Source organism: Trichogramma pretiosum, unplaced genomic scaffold (assembly GCF_000599845.2).
Source record: "Trichogramma pretiosum strain Unisexual culture from Peru unplaced genomic scaffold, Tpre_2.0 scaffold18, whole genome shotgun sequence".
Classification (NCBI taxonomy): Eukaryota; Metazoa; Arthropoda; class Insecta; order Hymenoptera; family Trichogrammatidae; genus Trichogramma; species Trichogramma pretiosum.
In genome coordinates this window covers 2,286,386-2,302,739 of record NW_019641681.1, presented here as the reverse complement: position 1 = coordinate 2,302,739, position 16,354 = coordinate 2,286,386, and the positions used below count along the sequence as shown (strand labels likewise).

At 41.0% G+C, this 16,354-nt stretch overlaps 2 protein-coding genes across 4 annotated transcripts in view; one reads left to right on the top strand and one right to left on the bottom strand.

Annotated features, from left to right (window-relative positions):
* LOC111694143 overlaps window positions 1–16,354 on the bottom strand; it is a 142,004-nt gene that overhangs the window by 21,049 nt on the left and 104,601 nt on the right. The gene's annotated exons all lie outside the window — the stretch shown is intronic.
* On the top strand, window positions 361–6,289 carry LOC106660068 (sodium-coupled monocarboxylate transporter 2-like). Of its 3 annotated transcripts, none has more exons than XM_014382900.2 (15): window positions 361–736; window positions 2,064–2,381; window positions 2,494–2,653; window positions 2,743–2,808; window positions 3,128–3,179; window positions 3,255–3,322; window positions 3,419–3,573; window positions 3,674–3,814; window positions 4,228–4,452; window positions 4,561–4,744; window positions 4,804–4,890; window positions 5,107–5,273; window positions 5,350–5,508; window positions 5,575–5,704; window positions 5,794–6,289. In XM_014382900.2, exons 2-15 carry the CDS (start codon window positions 2,200–2,202, stop codon window positions 5,827–5,829), a joined length of 1,812 nt encoding a protein of 603 aa, XP_014238386.1. In that variant the 5' UTR covers window positions 361–736; window positions 2,064–2,199; the 3' UTR covers window positions 5,830–6,289. The 3 variants fall into 3 exon arrangements, with proteins under 3 accessions (XP_014238386.1, XP_023316751.1, XP_014238387.1); XM_023460983.1 differs by lacking the exon at window positions 361–736 and adding an exon at window positions 1,262–1,506; XM_014382901.2 differs by lacking the exon at window positions 361–736 and adding an exon at window positions 1,619–1,699.

Genomic DNA, 16,354 nt, shown 5'->3' with positions numbered 1-16,354 from the left:
AATCTAAGAGCGTCGAATCGACAAACCGGTACATAGCTTCAGTAGCAGATATAATCGTCTAGCAACGCTCGTACGCGCCCGTCTCGCTGATTGAACATCGATGATGCACACATGCACATACACGCGACAAAAAGTGTGTTTCGTTATTATATATAGATGAAAGTGTGCTTGTGGTGGTACAAGCCTTCTATCGTTTCTCTCTCTCTCTCTCTCTCTTTCTGTCCCTCTTTCTGCCGTTGGCCGTCGTCTCCTTCTTGGACGCTGAGCGAGCACGTATACACGTATTTATGTGTATCTATCTCCTCTCTGTGTCGCAAAAACGAGCACGGCGGGCGATCGGCTAAGACGCTCGACGGCCACCACGCGCCTGCATTCTCAGTCAAGTCCGCGGCTGCTAGCTAAGAGTTATTGCGAGTAAATAAACTGCGGGCTCGTCGACGCTCGACTCTCGCGATCCGTCACAACATTTATAATCGTGTACACGCGAGCTGTGTGCGCGCGTGAGAGTGCACGAACGCATTATATGTATAGGTATAATACGAGGCGCGTAAGTGCTGTTATCTGTCATTGAACGATGTAGTTGAATGCCTATCTCGTGCTGATCCCGCTCCCGCCTTATTGCCATTGAGAGATATAAGTATACATAACGCCGAAAATTAATGCAATTAGGCGCATATGCAGACCGAATTGCGCTCGAGAGATCAATCGAGATCATCGTCGATTCATTATATCGCAAGTGAGTATTTATGTATATGTTTAAAGTGCATAGATCGCGACTAGATTTTTGGGGGGCTGCGGCAAAAACATACGCGCGTCAAAATGCGAATTTTTAGCGGCTTTACGTGCCGTTGTCGTATCGTACACGGAGTTCATTTTCGGAGTGCGTGAGCCTGCATTAATGCGCGCGTGCAGCGGCTCTCTTGTGAAAGCTGCGGCGTTGGCAAACGAGTGTGCAGCTTATGTGGATTGCGTTGGTGCGTCTGTGCGTGCGTCACGTGGCACACGCGTTACGACCAGCCGTGCACTGCACTCTATGTGCACTTTAAGTCGTGCGTGCCGCACAACACCGTCTGCTGTTGTTGCTGCTGCACATTATATCAAACGCTGTACCCATTTTCGTTACACAGATATCCGTTTAATTCGATTTAATTACGAAATTGACTATGAATAATTGCATATAATTATCTAGGAGTCGTAGCTCGTTGTCGACGTATCATAAGCACAATTCATGCTTACACACAAATAGTACGCGCGCGAATTCCATTGCGGGGAGAACGAACGTGCCTCCGCGCGCGAAATAAATAAAATTATTTTTTTTAACTTTATCTTCTGCGCCAGTGGGCTAGACTCGGCCAGACCGATAAACATTTCTTCAACGTCATCGTCGCACCGACCCGCGTCCGTGCTGATATATGTATTTATAATTTGCATAGAGAATTTCGTTAAAACAGCCCAATCGATTTGAGTTAAATCAACATTCGCCCGAAACTGTGTGGTACAAAAAACGTACGTGACGAAATACAAAATGAACGGTTTTTATCGTCGTAGAAAGTCTTTTGTCGATACGCCGATGCACATATGAATATATTGTTTCGCACATTAGAGAGTTTAATTTAATCCCGAAAGAATTAATTTTATTATAAGCACATACTTATCCATGTGATAGTTTTTATTAATAATTTCGGATAAACATAACCAGGTCAGTTAGCTATATTAAATTGTTATTTGCGTCGTGAATGTGTCGCATTAGTGGAAACTTTTCAAAAACTTCCTACCGCTGAGGAGGATAATTAATACATTGTATAATCTAAACGCTGATGATATATATATAAAAGAAGAACAGTGATAGAATTTGGCATAAGAGACGCCACGTGCTTTTGAGCTTTAATAATACATCATCACATGTTTCTAATTTTGTCTCGTTGCGATCGCTTCGCATAGACGTCTGCTAAGCGAGCGAGATCGATAAAAAGAAATACCGATCGATTTACTCTCAATGAATAACACCGCCAGCGAGAGACTTTGTATATTCTTATTTGTCCGTATTTTTTCTGCCCGAGAAGAAAGCAGGAGCTTTGCCGAGAGAGAAAGCTTTCCTCAAGCCCGGAAAAATAAAGAGAGCAGATTAGAGCTTGTATAAGCAATTTGCTGTCTTTTTCCGTCATCGTCGCGAAAGTTTACACACGGACGCGCGCACACATGGAGCAGGAACGATGGTATTTTCATTGGCTCGACTGGACGTTCTTTGCGTTCATGCTATTGGTATCGGCCGGAGCTGGTCTTTGGCATTACAGGAAGGTCCGACATGCAAATACGGAGGATTATTTACTCGGCGGAAAAAGCCTCAAACTAGTTCCCGTCTCAGCCTCGCTTGTCGCTAGGTAAATGTTTGCAACCCCTTCGCTCTCTTTCTCTTCCTGTCAAGTCCACGCAAAATATTTCAACAAGGTAAAACGTTGTAATTCACATTTTTCTATTACGTGCAAAAAACAGTTTCATATCAGGAGTGACGATACTCGGCACACCCTCGGAGATCTACAATTTCGGCACGCAGTACTGGATCACGGTGATTTCGATGATTTTCGCCGGTATAACCGTTGCCAATGTTTACCTGCCCGTCTTCACAACCTTGAAGTTGAATTCAGCTTACGAGGTATTTCAATAAAACAAGAAAATATAACCATATAACAATCGAGCAAACGCTAGAGATTAAAAACAACTTTGTCATCGTTTTTTTCGCAGTATCTCGAGCTACGATTCAATCGAAGTGTCAGAATATTGATATCGCTCATCTTTGTTATCGACGTGGTAATTATGACTGCAAATACACAATGTGTCAAAGCGTGCAAATCCATCGCATGGACGTGCGAAAATTATATATGCTCAAGTCATACGAAAGATATGCTTATTTCACTCATCATTTTGGTCGATGCTCTAACAGAAAATTACCATGTTATTTGCACATAAATTGTTTATAGATCAAGTTTTGCGTAGAATCGAATCACTTGAATTGAAATAATGTAGACTAATATTGCGATTGATTAGCGTGACTTGAATGTACTACGTCTCGAGTATTGGTTATTTCTAATTTTAATAATGTATTTATGCTTTCTCGTGAATTTCGTAGGTGATGTTTCAAGCAATCGTTGTTTATGTTCCCGCTTTAGCTCTAAGTCAAGGTAAAGATAGCTCAAACTTGGAGCAACATACGCATTTTGTACAATTCTAAAATGATGATTTCATTAATTTTGCAGTGAGCGGCATTGATATCCACGTGATCAGTTGCTTAGTGTGCGTAACGTGTGTGTTTTACACGGTTATGGTATGTTCTTAGTAATTTTGTAAATTGCTAGTTTTCGTCTAGCTTAAACTAATAGGAAAAAAATTATAGTAATACATTTTGCACGTGAAAAAATAGGGTGGTTTAAGAACCGTCGTTTGGACGGACACGCTTCAGGTCGTCGTGATGGTAGTGGCTGTGGTGGTCGTCACAGGCTTGGGCACTTATCAGGTCGGCGGGCCGACGGCCGTTTGGCAGCGAGCTCTCGAAGCCAAGCGCGTCGAGTTTTTAAAGTACGTATTCAGCACGCACGCGGAATAATTGTCGTTCGTTAAAAAAGAGAGAGAGAACAGAGGAGTGATCTGTATAACCGATTCATTGACTGTTTAATAGCTTCGACTCGTCGCCGTACACTCGACATACGGTTTGGACGGTATTGATTGGCTCTTGGGTTTACTGCACGGCCTACATATCCGTCAATCAGACGATGGTGCAACGATATCAATCGCTCTCGAGCACTAAAATCTGCAAGCAGTGAGTCTTATACATGCTTTTAATATACATACATATAGTGTATGTATACGCGTGAGCTACATATTGAAATTCTTTTCATAATTGAATGCTTAAAATAAATCTCAACTCAATGATCTTGCTATAATTTTAATCGGTAACAAACGATCGCAAGGCGCAATTTGTATACACTCGAGTTCGTTTTGCGAGCGAATAGTTTTCAATTAATTGCACCGTGTACGTCTGCTACGTTATACTAATTCAATGTGTCGGAGAGTTAAAAAAAGAAAAAAAATACTTCAATTAACCGTAGGATGAGATGAGCTTTGACGTGCGCGCAAAAATAGAACAATAGAACTGTTATTGTGTTCTTGTTTCTGTTCGTGACTTATTTGTTTTCTCACGGGCGATTACACGCATGATACTTCCTTGTTTAGAGCTATAGGCCTGTTCACCTTAGGCGTCATATTGTTCATCTCGCTATGCTGTTGGTGTGGTTTGGTTCTTCTAGCTTGGTGGGCGCCGCCAAAGTGCGATCCAAGAGCCACGGGCGATATCTTTGCCGATGATCAGATGCTGCCGGCTTTTGTCATGGAAATTGCCGGCAATTATCATGGCATACCGGGACTCTTTATATCAGGGATTTTTGGAGCAGCTTTGAGGTATAAAAATATCAATGATGCGTGGAATGTGTTTTTCCACGTTTGAAACAATATACTCTTTTAGTTTTCGATACGAGTTAAGAACATTTTATTTTTTATTCAAACTAGTTCTTTATCGGTTGGTTTAAACTCCACGGCCGTTGTTCTTCTAGAAGATTTCGTCAAAGGCTGCTTCAAATTAAAGCCGAACGAGAAATGGGCAACTGCTTTCGTGAAAACCGCCATAATCGTTCTTGGATTAATGGCCTTGGCATTAGTATTCGTCGTTGAAAAATTAGGCGGAGTTTTATCGGTAACTATTCTCCGTGAAAAGAAATATTTTAAGATTTTAATTTTTATTATTATTCACAGGTTACAAATAGTTTAGCCGCTATAGCTGCTGGAGTCTCATTCGGAGTCTTCACTCTTGGCATGTTATTTCCATGGACCAATTCTAAGGTAAAATCATAATTCAAGATTTTTCGTCTCAAACCTTCATTCGTGTAGGGAAAATAATCTGAATTGATCAAATAAACAAAAAATTATCGGGTGACGGGATTCATTGAATTAAATAGATATCGTCGTAAAATTCATTTCCAGATTCTGTGCTTGGCTCGTACTTGATGTACTGAAAAAAATTAAAAAGCACACGACTTTTCTCTGTTGTCTGGATAGGGTGCATTTTCCGGTGCTGTGGCAGGCTTTATCGTGGCCGGCTGGGCTAGTTTAGGAGCTAACGCAGCGATTGGATCCGGTTTGATAATACCGAAAAAATTACCCGTTGAAGTGTCTCACTGCACGAATGTCACTCAAGATTTTCAAGACATGTTCAAGCATGTTGAGTACGTTTATAATTAATCATTTGTTAAGAACATGACTTGAACACTTTCATAATCAATTTAAAATATTTTAACACAGCGAAGACGATATTTTCCCACTCTACCGACTTTCTTATCATTGGTTTTCGGGTCTTGGATTAATTGTTGTCATTATCGTTGGCTTGGCTGTCACATGGTTGACAAAACCTTTGGATCCTGCATCCATAAATAAGGATTTACTTTCACCAGTTATTCACAGGTACGCGCCGTCATTTTTTTACTATAAAAAAGATATTATCATATTGATTTATGTACGATTACACAGATGGCTGCCTGAGTCTAGAGTGTACAATGAAGTAGGCGCGTGGAGTCGGGAAAATAGAGATGGTCAATTGAGCGTGGCAATGGATACCCTTTCCAGCAATGCACTAACAAAAAGTTTACCAACGACTAGTGTAAGCTTAAAATTCTCTGTATCAAGTTAATTTAGCACATTGTTGATATTATCACAATAATATTTGTAATAAAAAATTTATAATTTTAGCAAGAAATACCGAAAGATGACACTAGTTCCGATTGACGCTCCAAGAATGTTTGAAAAATGAGATTTTTCATAGCAGTTAAATGAAAGCTTTTTGCAAGCTCTCTATACTTTTCGTTTTCTGATAGACGAAGTATTAAGTACTTAGTTCGATTTCGAATAGATCGATCTTATACAACACAACGGAATATTCAATCTAAAATTCCTATTTTGATGAACTTAGGTAAATTAGATTCGATTTTAAATAAGTCGATTTAGCACAGCATAATAGAATATTTAATCTAAAATAATAACTAGTTTTGATGAACTTAGATAAATTAGATTAGCATCGCAGAATCGGTAATACACATGCATATTAAACGAAGGCTGTAAAATTTTATTTTATTTTTATAAAATAATACAAAAATGTTTAGTAACTTTTATACAGCCAACGAGGGGTTGAGCTTTTTTATACTATAAATTATATTATGTAGAAAAATAATAACTATGTAAAATAAACTTTATATAAAAATTTTTGTAATAAAACAGATACTTACTCTGACTTTGAGTAAAGTGTGTGTTTGTCCAACCCCTAAACAGTCAATTACTCCGAACTGATTTATCAAAAAAGTATTATGGCACATGTACAGAGTCGAAACACTAACGAGTTTAGAAATGTAACAGCTACACCACATATATAGATTATTGAAGCTGTGTAGCTGCGGAAAGAAGCTGCGAGGGTAGTGCCACTCGCATCATGCACATCCCTGAGAATAGTTCTCTAACTGAATTTGTTCGATGTTCAAGCTTTGATGATTCTCGACGCTGCCGCTATATATCTTCTGATGAACGTTCATGTGTGAGTGTAAATGTGTGTGTGCGTGCGTGGCGAGCGACGCAGAGGCTACCGTGAATTTATATACGTATATATGCATGAACATTGAATGTTACTTGCTGGGCAGCGCTACATATATGACTTGCACAGGCGCAAGGATGAATCGGAGGATATTACTCGGTTTGTTAGAGCCTCTCCGAGCTTTGTACATAACATACACCCTATGCGCAGCGAAGACTCGACCACACGGTTCTATATTTGTATTAGCGTTGGCCGAGATTATCAAATTTTATCGCGTTTCTAATTACCAGCATGTATAAGCCGAAAGGGTGTACATGTGTGGCGCAGTGCTGCTGCTCAGCGTCTAATTTAAGCTCCATAATACACTCGCGCACTATCGAGTTCGAATGATTCAATTTTGCCCGCGTGTACGCGGAGCGCTTTTGCCGGCTACACGCACACACACATACACTTGATCATTCAATTAATGACTTATGCTGATTATTTTGCAAACGAACTAGCTAATTAGCAGCTGCTCCGCTCCGTGCCGTGCCGATGAAAAGAACTCAAAAGAAAAGAAGAAAAAAAATAAAAGGAACATGTACGCGAAGAGAGTCCCAAGCGTGCAGTCAAAATGTAAGTGCCTCGTGCGCGCACTCGTGGCTGCTGCTGCAATCAAATGCAACTCCACCCCCTCCCTCCTTCTTCCCTCGACTGTGCTCACTATGAGCTAAAGAAATAAATAAAAAAGGCGGCTCAGAAACAACGAGCTGCGAATATTAATTGCGGCTAATTAAGGGTATACATGCTCGAGTGTATAATACAGGGAGGGATGATGCACTCACCCGCGTTCGAAAAGCAGACGCAGCAACAGCAGTAAATAAAAACGGTCTTCAAGATTCGGTCGTTTGTAAGTGTATATGTTTGTATGTACGTTTGTGAATGGGTGCAGCAATAGTGCGTGTGTGCATGCATGTATGACTGTGCAGTGCATGATGAGGTTCAACGCAAGCTCGGGGAGGGGAGTTTGAATGGGGGTTAGTTTGAGATAGTTAGTGGGTCTTCAGCGAGTTACAATCGGCTCACGATTGCTCGCTCGCTCTCTGTGCGACCTCAGCACCAGTACTGCACCTACAATCACACCAACAGCTCTACGTATATGAAAGCGCTATATAATACGTATACTGCATGCTTTCTGCGTATGTGTGAGCGTGCATATATTCCATACCTACCACATGTAAAAGACGCGCACGAGGTATGTCTATTAACTTGAACTGTGTGGCCCGGACTCGCGCGTCTTACAAATGCACCATCAAAAATTTATCGATATTAGTATCTCTTTTACTTTTCGCATTTATTTGAATCTGACAAGACCCTGATCGGTGCAGAGCTTAGATACAGTAATGTAGCTCTGGTAATATACATACTTCTGCAGATGCTGTCTCCCTTAATTGATGCATGTTTTCAGTTTGAGTTGTCGAGGTCAAGTGAGTGAAGTAGGCGAACCTCTGACTTAACTAGTGAATACTAAATGTTTTAAATAAAAGCTCGCACGAGTGACAAGAATACAAGTTGTGGCATCCTTGTAGCCACACACAGTGGACTCGAGGAGAGCTAAACAGCGAGAGAGGAATTTCTTGTTCCTCTCGGAGTTTTAAAGGTCCGTCGCCGCTCGAGCCGTTGCGACGCTCCTTTCTCATACACACATCCAGATGCGGGTAGGCACTAGAAATCACGCGGTCAGCGGTCCCGCTCGTCTGACGGGAGGCCCAGCTGACGGCGCGACCGACATGTTACCGTGGGTGAAGCATCAGGCCCCACACATGAACAGTTGGAGCAACCAAGTAACCAAAAATTTTTGGAAAGTAATAGCTTGCAGTTCGCGAATTTTTGTTTAGTTCAACAATAAAAAACCACCATGAGAGTGAACGAAGGAGTAATGAAAGTTGAACACCTGAGTTTCAGGTAATACACAATCATATTGATAAAATTTTTATTGAAATTTTAGAAAATTATATTTATATTTTTTTTGCTTAAGTAAAGTGGATTTGTTTTCAACTTTTCTGTTACATCTGTCACACGTGAAATCTTGGCGATCTTTGTGTACTAATTTTCGGTGCGTAAACAAACTTGATTTTTTCACAAATTTTTTCTCACATCTGTCACATGAAAAATCTTTGGAGCCTTTGTATCCCTATTGGGAAGTAATGCGAGTGCCCTGGAGGGGGAAAAAATCCAATATGTTTTCTATAGCCAAGGAGGTTTAACATAGGAGTGTATGGGAGGTCGATATTGTGAATAATTTTACACTAACACTTTTGCAGTCGACAATCATTCCCGATGTAAAATTTGACGAGGAATCGTTTGATGTCCTCAGTTTTCCGAAAATTTGCATATTTTTTGAAATATGAGCGAAAAACTGTAAACCTCCCTTACACTCCTATGTTAAACCTCCTTGGCTATAGAGAACATATTGGATTTTTTCCCCCTCCAAGGCACTCGCATTACTTCCCAATATTTGGTGTCTACTCAAATGACTTCGGAACTCGAATTTCTCTTCGCACTTTTCACATCCGTAATTTTTTTGTTCACTGTGAATCGTGTCTTTGTGTGTTATCATGCTTGATTCTAGTGTAAATGGCTCCTGATAAATATCACCAATATATTTTTTATCGTCTGAAGCAACAATGTCGCGTTCATTTAAATTATATTCTGAGACAATTTCCTCAGATTTCTTTTCACTTTTATCCATTTTGGTGCTTTAAATCAACAATGGATCCTTTCATTTAGTGCCACGGAAAGATGATTAAGTAAAAGTTATTTACAGGTTGTATTACTTGTTTCATCGGGAAAGATAACATTCAAACTAATTTGTTTTTACTATGAACACGATCAGTGTGTCGAGGGACTATGTCAAAATTGTTTATGACCATATTGTTTACAATTAAGGTTCCGATTTATCTGTTTGTATATTATTCTTAAAATATTTAAATTAATTTTAAATTTTAACTTAACGATTCCCTAGAGGAATTTTTCTAAAACTAAGTACATTCCAAAAAACTTTAAAATTGGCGCAAGAAATGATATGATCAAATTTTTCGTATCTCTTTTACTTTTTGCATTTATTTGAGCCTGAAAAGACCTTGATCAGTGTGGATCTTAGATACCTCGTGTAGCTCTTGTAATATACGTACTTCTGCAGTATGCCATAGTTAATCTTGAACATATAATAGGCTTCAAGTATTCTCTGCCGGATATACAATATATGCGTTATAAGGCGTTTACGTTGTAGAAGTGCCAGATGCGGCACTATTCGCACAAGTGTAGAGACTAAAGACAAATATGCCAAGTTTGCCGTTTCGCGCGCTCCGCAAGCAAGTAGAAGCGAGAGCGATCTCCTTCCCTAATTCCTTTCTATGCATGCTATACACCTATAGATTATAGACACATATCTTAGAATTACCGAGGAGGCTTGTTCTACATGATAATTACTTTGGTAAATTCAGGAAAATTCACCCAGAGTCTTGCACGTTTACGTTATGCGAGCACATATATATGAGCAATTCTATTTGAAAAATCCTTGAATTTTGAGGCTAAAAATGCAATATAAATGTTTGTCGCTTGACGCATGTCATAGACATTGATAATAGCTCATTGAGATCCCGAGAAATTAGAAAGTGTTTGAACATCAAGGTAGGGCTGATTTGTCACTATTTACAACGATTTTTATCGAGAATTCATTCTGCATTCTATGTGAAATCAAGACAAGTATTTTCAAGTAACATACCGATAGGAAATATACACTTGAGAATCATCATTACACTTACATCATTACACTTACATCCATTACACTCATCAAATGAAAAAAATTCCTGTAGCGTTTTACTCTTGATTTCTAAGAATTTTTTATAGAATTGCTCATATACATGCACACGTATGATCGTGCGAATCCGGAATAATTAATTGTAATTCACTTTGATGCCAGCGAAAAGCTGCCGCTGTTTCTGTTGTTTCTGTTGCGATGGGACATGATGAAAATTGCACGAGGCAAAGTAGTTGACATTTTGCGGAAAAGAGCATTAAATATTCCCCGTTCGTGCACGTGTGCGTAAACGCACGTATGAGTAGGAGTCGATCGAGAAAAGTCAGAGACATGTTCGGGTGCACAGTGGTATCCGTATTTATAGAGAGGAGCCAGAGAAAAGTCAAGCCTAAGGCTAATCAAACACACGTCTACACGTTAGGTCGCCCACTGACGGAATAACTAATTTATCAATTCTTCGCTTCGCTTAATTCTCTCTCCCTCTCCCTTTTGGCTGATGCTTCGATCTGGTGATTAGACTATTTGAACTGCTGCCGCCGCTCCATCAGTGCAAATAGCATTTCGACGATGATGGAATTGTATCCTCGCATCGTTCCTCCAGTATTCCATTCGATTGGGACTGATGTGTCTGTATGCGAAGGGTATAACTATACGCATATGTTGGATCTCGGCTCTGCAAAGCAAATTATATCTCTATTGTTTCGAAAAGCTGTACCCATGCGCAGCTACGTATGTATGGGTGCAGTCGACTATATCGATCTGTATATGAATCGGTGGTTTTATCCTTCCTTCTCTTTCCCCGGTACAACGTGGCGCCTTACTCGACGGCAACCCCTTCCGACTTGGCTGCAAGGCTGGTTTACTAACTTGTGGTTTGTAAGATTTATCCACCCCCTCGTGCGCGTGTATGTGTACGTTCATCGATAATGAATATGCGTTTCAAACCGCGACTCTCTCAATACGCGCGCGCGTATATGCTTTGCTTTTTCCGTGCGAAATATCAACGTGGCGGCATTAAGATGGTGGAGCCGGTATTGTTTGACGTTAAAATAACAGCCCCGAGCGAGCTCGACGTCGACTTAGAAATAGTTATCAAATATTTATCGCAGCTCTCACGCTCTTTCAGCTTTGCTCGAGAGATTTTGATTCAGTCAAGATGTTCTTAAGGGTACGTATACGAGCGCCTTAACGTAACGCGATAAAGATGCGCACGTTGCGGTCATGGTTTTGAGTGCGCCGCGCTGTTATTACAAAATTCGAGCACATAATCTACGAAAAAAATGTATCAATTTTGAATTACACTACATATACTGGGGAAGTGTAATAAAAATGTTAAAGTTTTTCTTCGCAGTATAACTGCAAAAAGAGGGAAGTGAAATTACTGGTAGAAGAAACAATTGCAGATGCCGAGAAGGCCTTGGAGGCAAGCAGGAAGGAAGTAGCGATAAATACGTCGTAAGGACGCAAGCAGCAGCGGCGGCGGTGGTGGCGTACGGTGTCGGTGGCGCATTGTATTATGCCGCGCTTGGGAGGCTTAGTTACGAACACCCTCAACTAGTGCCAACTCATTTGCATATCTAAAGCTCGAGTTAAATGTTTTAAGTAAGCTTCTTCTCTCGCTTCTTCCATGCAAAGAGAGAAATGGAGAGAGGGAGAGAGAAAGAGATAGAGAGAAATAGAGAGAAAGCGGCAAACGTACATATAGTACAATGTAGTCCTTTCCTTTTGAAACAAAAGCGAAAGAATATAATTTTCCAAGGCTGCTAAGTTTGGCGTTTAGCAATTCATATGTACAGCAGAGGGATAAGCGCGCGCGTATGTATGTGCATCCTCGAATTATAAAAATGCATAATGAGACGCTTATAGCACACGTATAGCTGCTCCAAGAGCTCCGAAGATCACAATTCAATTTTATCATGTACATCTATTTTAGATGCTGCGCATGTTGCGCGCTCAAGTGCATTTAATGCGATTATATTAATAACGTTCGGCAGGCACATAATTCAGGTGAAGTTCATATGTAATCGCGCTGTACGAGAATCAGCAGACGTGCGCATGTATTTCATGTATGGATGGACGGACGGACGGACGGACATTGCAAGGCAGCAGTAGGAATAGGAACAACAAACGAAACCGAGTGTAATACGTACGCAGCCCGCGCGCACACAGGCTTAAGCAGTACATCGTTATAAATATAATTCGCTTATAATCGCTTGCCAATGGCAACGGGATAATAACAGCTACGGCAGACGATGCACACACCTGACGTGATCAGCTATCCCCCAACCTGTATTATATATGTGTATGCATGGTGCGCTTATTATGCTCTCTCTTGCTCTTCCTCGCGCGCACGCGAGAGAGAGAGAGAGAGAGAGAGAGAGAGAGAGAGAGAGAGATCGACGCGTTATTAGCATTGTTATTACCAAGAGCTCGGCCGGCAGCAGCCCCGCATTATCATATTCGATGAGAGAAAGCCCCGCGTTCATTCGCTTCGAAGGCTAATATAACGAGCGCGCGCCACGATGATAAAGTATAAAAAATAAATGTACGTACGCATTTTTGCGATGCATGCCAAAGGAATCAAGGACAAAATCGAGCTAGGTGAACGTATGTGGTATCGATTATTCTTCCGACTGTTTTACGTGTAGGGATAATGCGTGTAAAGCTATCGCGTCTTCCGCGCGCGAGCAAAGAAGACAGGTTTATTATTACGGAGCTCGATAAAATCGAGAGGTGGGTCATGCATAGTCGCGCGCCACGCACGACTTTTGCCCCCCTTTATCCGCATAAATCTTGTGGGTGTCCGGAAGAAGGTGCGGTATATAGCGAGTAAAGAATATATAGACGCGTATAAACGACCCAAGGTACTGCTTTACATATATATTTATAATATATGCGCGCGGCAATTTTTGCTGCTCGTATCCAAAAGTGCGGAACAAAAACTCAAAGTATATCCAACTCGTGAACCGCATCGGACATTTGAATAATATGTAGTGCTGCGGCGATATTTGATGTCCCGGAAAATATGTCATCGAAGACCGGTCGATCGGTCGAATTGACACATCCAATTACAAGCGGGTATTCTCTAAAGGCTTTTTGAAATCTGAAAGATATGATATTATATGCTAGCTGCCAGAGCGCAGCTTAAACACGCGTACACACGCACACACGAACGTTAACACACAGTCGCAGAGAGAGAGAGAGAGAGAGAGAGAGAGCCGCGAAATATATCGAATCCCCGAGGCGCATCGGCAACGATCATCGTCATCATCGTTGGAACCCCCACGCGTTAGACAGTTGCAATTAACGATAACGATTCTCCAGAGAGAGACAGAGGTAGACCACCACCGTTCTATCTCTATCTCTCTCCCTTTCTCTCTCTCACTTTGGTTAGTGCGCTAATTAATATGAGCAGGTCGATTGACAGGAGGAGAATGAAGAGCGCGCGAGCGAGAGACAGAAAATGCGTGGCTATATATATGTGTGTGTGTGTGTGTGTGTGTGTATGTCCGCAGCAATTTGTCGGATGATAGACGCCGAAATAAACGGACAATTACACGAGCAAATGTTTGCTGCTACAGCACGATCTGTGTCATTTCGATGATGCCTGAACTCGGAGTTATAGTGGGCGAGCCAGAGAGAGAAAGAGACGAGAATAGTGCGTACGTGCGCGCGAATATGCATATGCCGGCTAGCGGCGCGATTGATTGTTAATTGCCACGCTTTGTTACTCGCCGATTGATAGAATGATTATACGCGCGACTGCTGCCCGAGTGTCTGCGCTGCGTTTCACTGGCTGGCGAATTTTATTTTTTATCCACAGACTGCGTTTTTTTATTTGCCTACCTTCCTCTTCATTAAATCAAATAATAAGTCAAAACTCGCTTTTGTGCCAACAATATATTTGTATTTTCATTTAGTTTATTAATCATACCTATATATACTAATGCCAAAAAAATTGTAAAGCACTTGTTACATTGGATTATGTTGTATTTTACAATAAAGTTGAAACGATTGGATTACAAGAATAATTGCAATGTAAAATTGTTGTTTTGCTCTACTCTAAAGACTCCACAAAACAATAAAAATTATTCGATTTGATTTGTCGAACTGTGCATTATTTAAATCGCTACTGATCCATTGGTAAAGAGCTTCCTGCTAAAATATAATTAATTACGAATTAGAAAAACTGCCACAATCACGCAAACTTTCATGTGTACTGAGAAGAAGATAAAAAAATTCGAGAGCTTTTACTAATTTCAAAGAAATTCAGAAAACATTTTGTGATTCAAATTAAGTTATTAAATCATGGTTTTCACTTTGTTTTTTTTCGTTACAAAGTTTTTGGTTTATCGATCGCGTCAGCCAAAATTTTTGAAGAGAAATAATTAGCAGTTTGCAAAATGTTGTTTAGTTCAACAATAAATCACCATCACGAAAGGGAACGAAGGAGTAATGAAGGTTGAACACCCTAGTTTCGGGTAATACACATCATTCAGGTATTGACACAATTTTTATTGAAATTTTAGAAAATCATAAGTATCTACTCATATTTACAATTGTAAATCATTATTTGTTTCGCATTTGCTAAGAGCAAAATCTTTCCGACCTTCGTGTATTGCCTTTTGGTGCTTCAACAAATCTGATTTACTACCACATTTCCTCTCACAATTGTCACATGCGTAATTTTTGCGACCTTCGTGTACTACTTTTTGGTGTGAAAGTAAATTTGATTTTCGTCCAAATTTTTTATCGCATCTGTCGCATGCAAAATTTTTGCGACCTTCGTGTACTGTCTTATGGTGCGTCAAAAAATCCGATTTTTGTCCAAATTTCTTCTCGCACTTGTCGCATGCGTAATTTTTGCGACCTTCGTGGACTCTCCTTTGATGCTTCAACAAAACTGAATTATATCCAAATTTCTTCTCGCATTTATCACATACGTAATCTCTGCGACCGTCATGAACTATTTTTTGGCTCTCTTAAGGGCTTTGCCCAAGTGCTAAACCAGCCGGGTCCGAGTTTTTCATAACCACCCGAGAGTCGGTAACTTGTCGACTTTTGTCGACAAGGCTAAGTAGCTGGTTACTGCTAATTGTCGGCTCTTGGGTTGCCAGCCCAAGAGTTCGCTTTGTCGTTGGCTCAATGAATAGTAACAGAAACTTCTGTGGATCAAGTGATCCACCGCTGGCGGACCCTCGGGTCAATCGGATCGCCAGCCCAGCGGCAGCAAATACGCGAGATGATGCCGAAGCACCAGAGGCAGAAAGGGCAGCAGTAAATTTCACCTGTACTGTCTGCAGCAGAGTTTTTACCACGCAGCGTGGACTTAGTGTACATTTCCGACAACACCCGAATGAAGCCAATGCGCGGATTGAGATATCGAGTAGAGGAAAACATTGGAAAGAAGATGAGATGCAATTACTTGCGAAGGAGGAGGCGCGGGCGGCGATTGATGGAGTTCACTTCATCAATAAGCACCTCTGCCGACGCTTTAATGTTGATCTTGTGAGGGTCCAAGGCCTTCGAAGGAAAGACACCTATAAGCAGATGGTACGTGACTACAAAGCCGTGCTGCAGGCCTCAAGTGACGCAAATGACAATACCTTAGCGTCCTCCTCATCTTCTAGCGTAGAGGTCATCGTTACGCCACGGAACATCGATTCCAATAATAATGAAGTGGACGGCAGTTCGTCCGGCTGCGATTCTTTCAGGCAACGCTCGATCTTCGAAGCGATTGGTGCCTTGATTCGCAGATCGGCGAACATTACCACGCACAAGGCTGATGTAATTAGGGGCATCGCCGAAGCCGTCCTAAGGGAAGACCAAATTTCATCTGTCGATGTCTGTGTATGGCTCGACCAGGTCTTCCCTTCCTCTACTACGCCTTATCCTCGTCGTCGGTGTTATAGCCGGCGACAGAGGAA

Bases quoted from the DNA above. Each gene is read 5' to 3' on its own strand.
- LOC106660068 (XM_014382900.2), top strand. From the start codon at position 2,200: ATGGAGCAGGAACGATGGTATTTTCATTGGCTCGACTGGACGTTCTTT. The intron at 3,180-3,254 runs GTAAAGATAGCT...TTAATTTTGCAG, and splicing joins CGCTTTAGCTCTAAGTCAAG to TGAGCGGCATTGATATCCAC. The intron at 3,574-3,673 runs GTACGTATTCAG...ACTGTTTAATAG, and splicing joins AAGCGCGTCGAGTTTTTAAA to CTTCGACTCGTCGCCGTACA.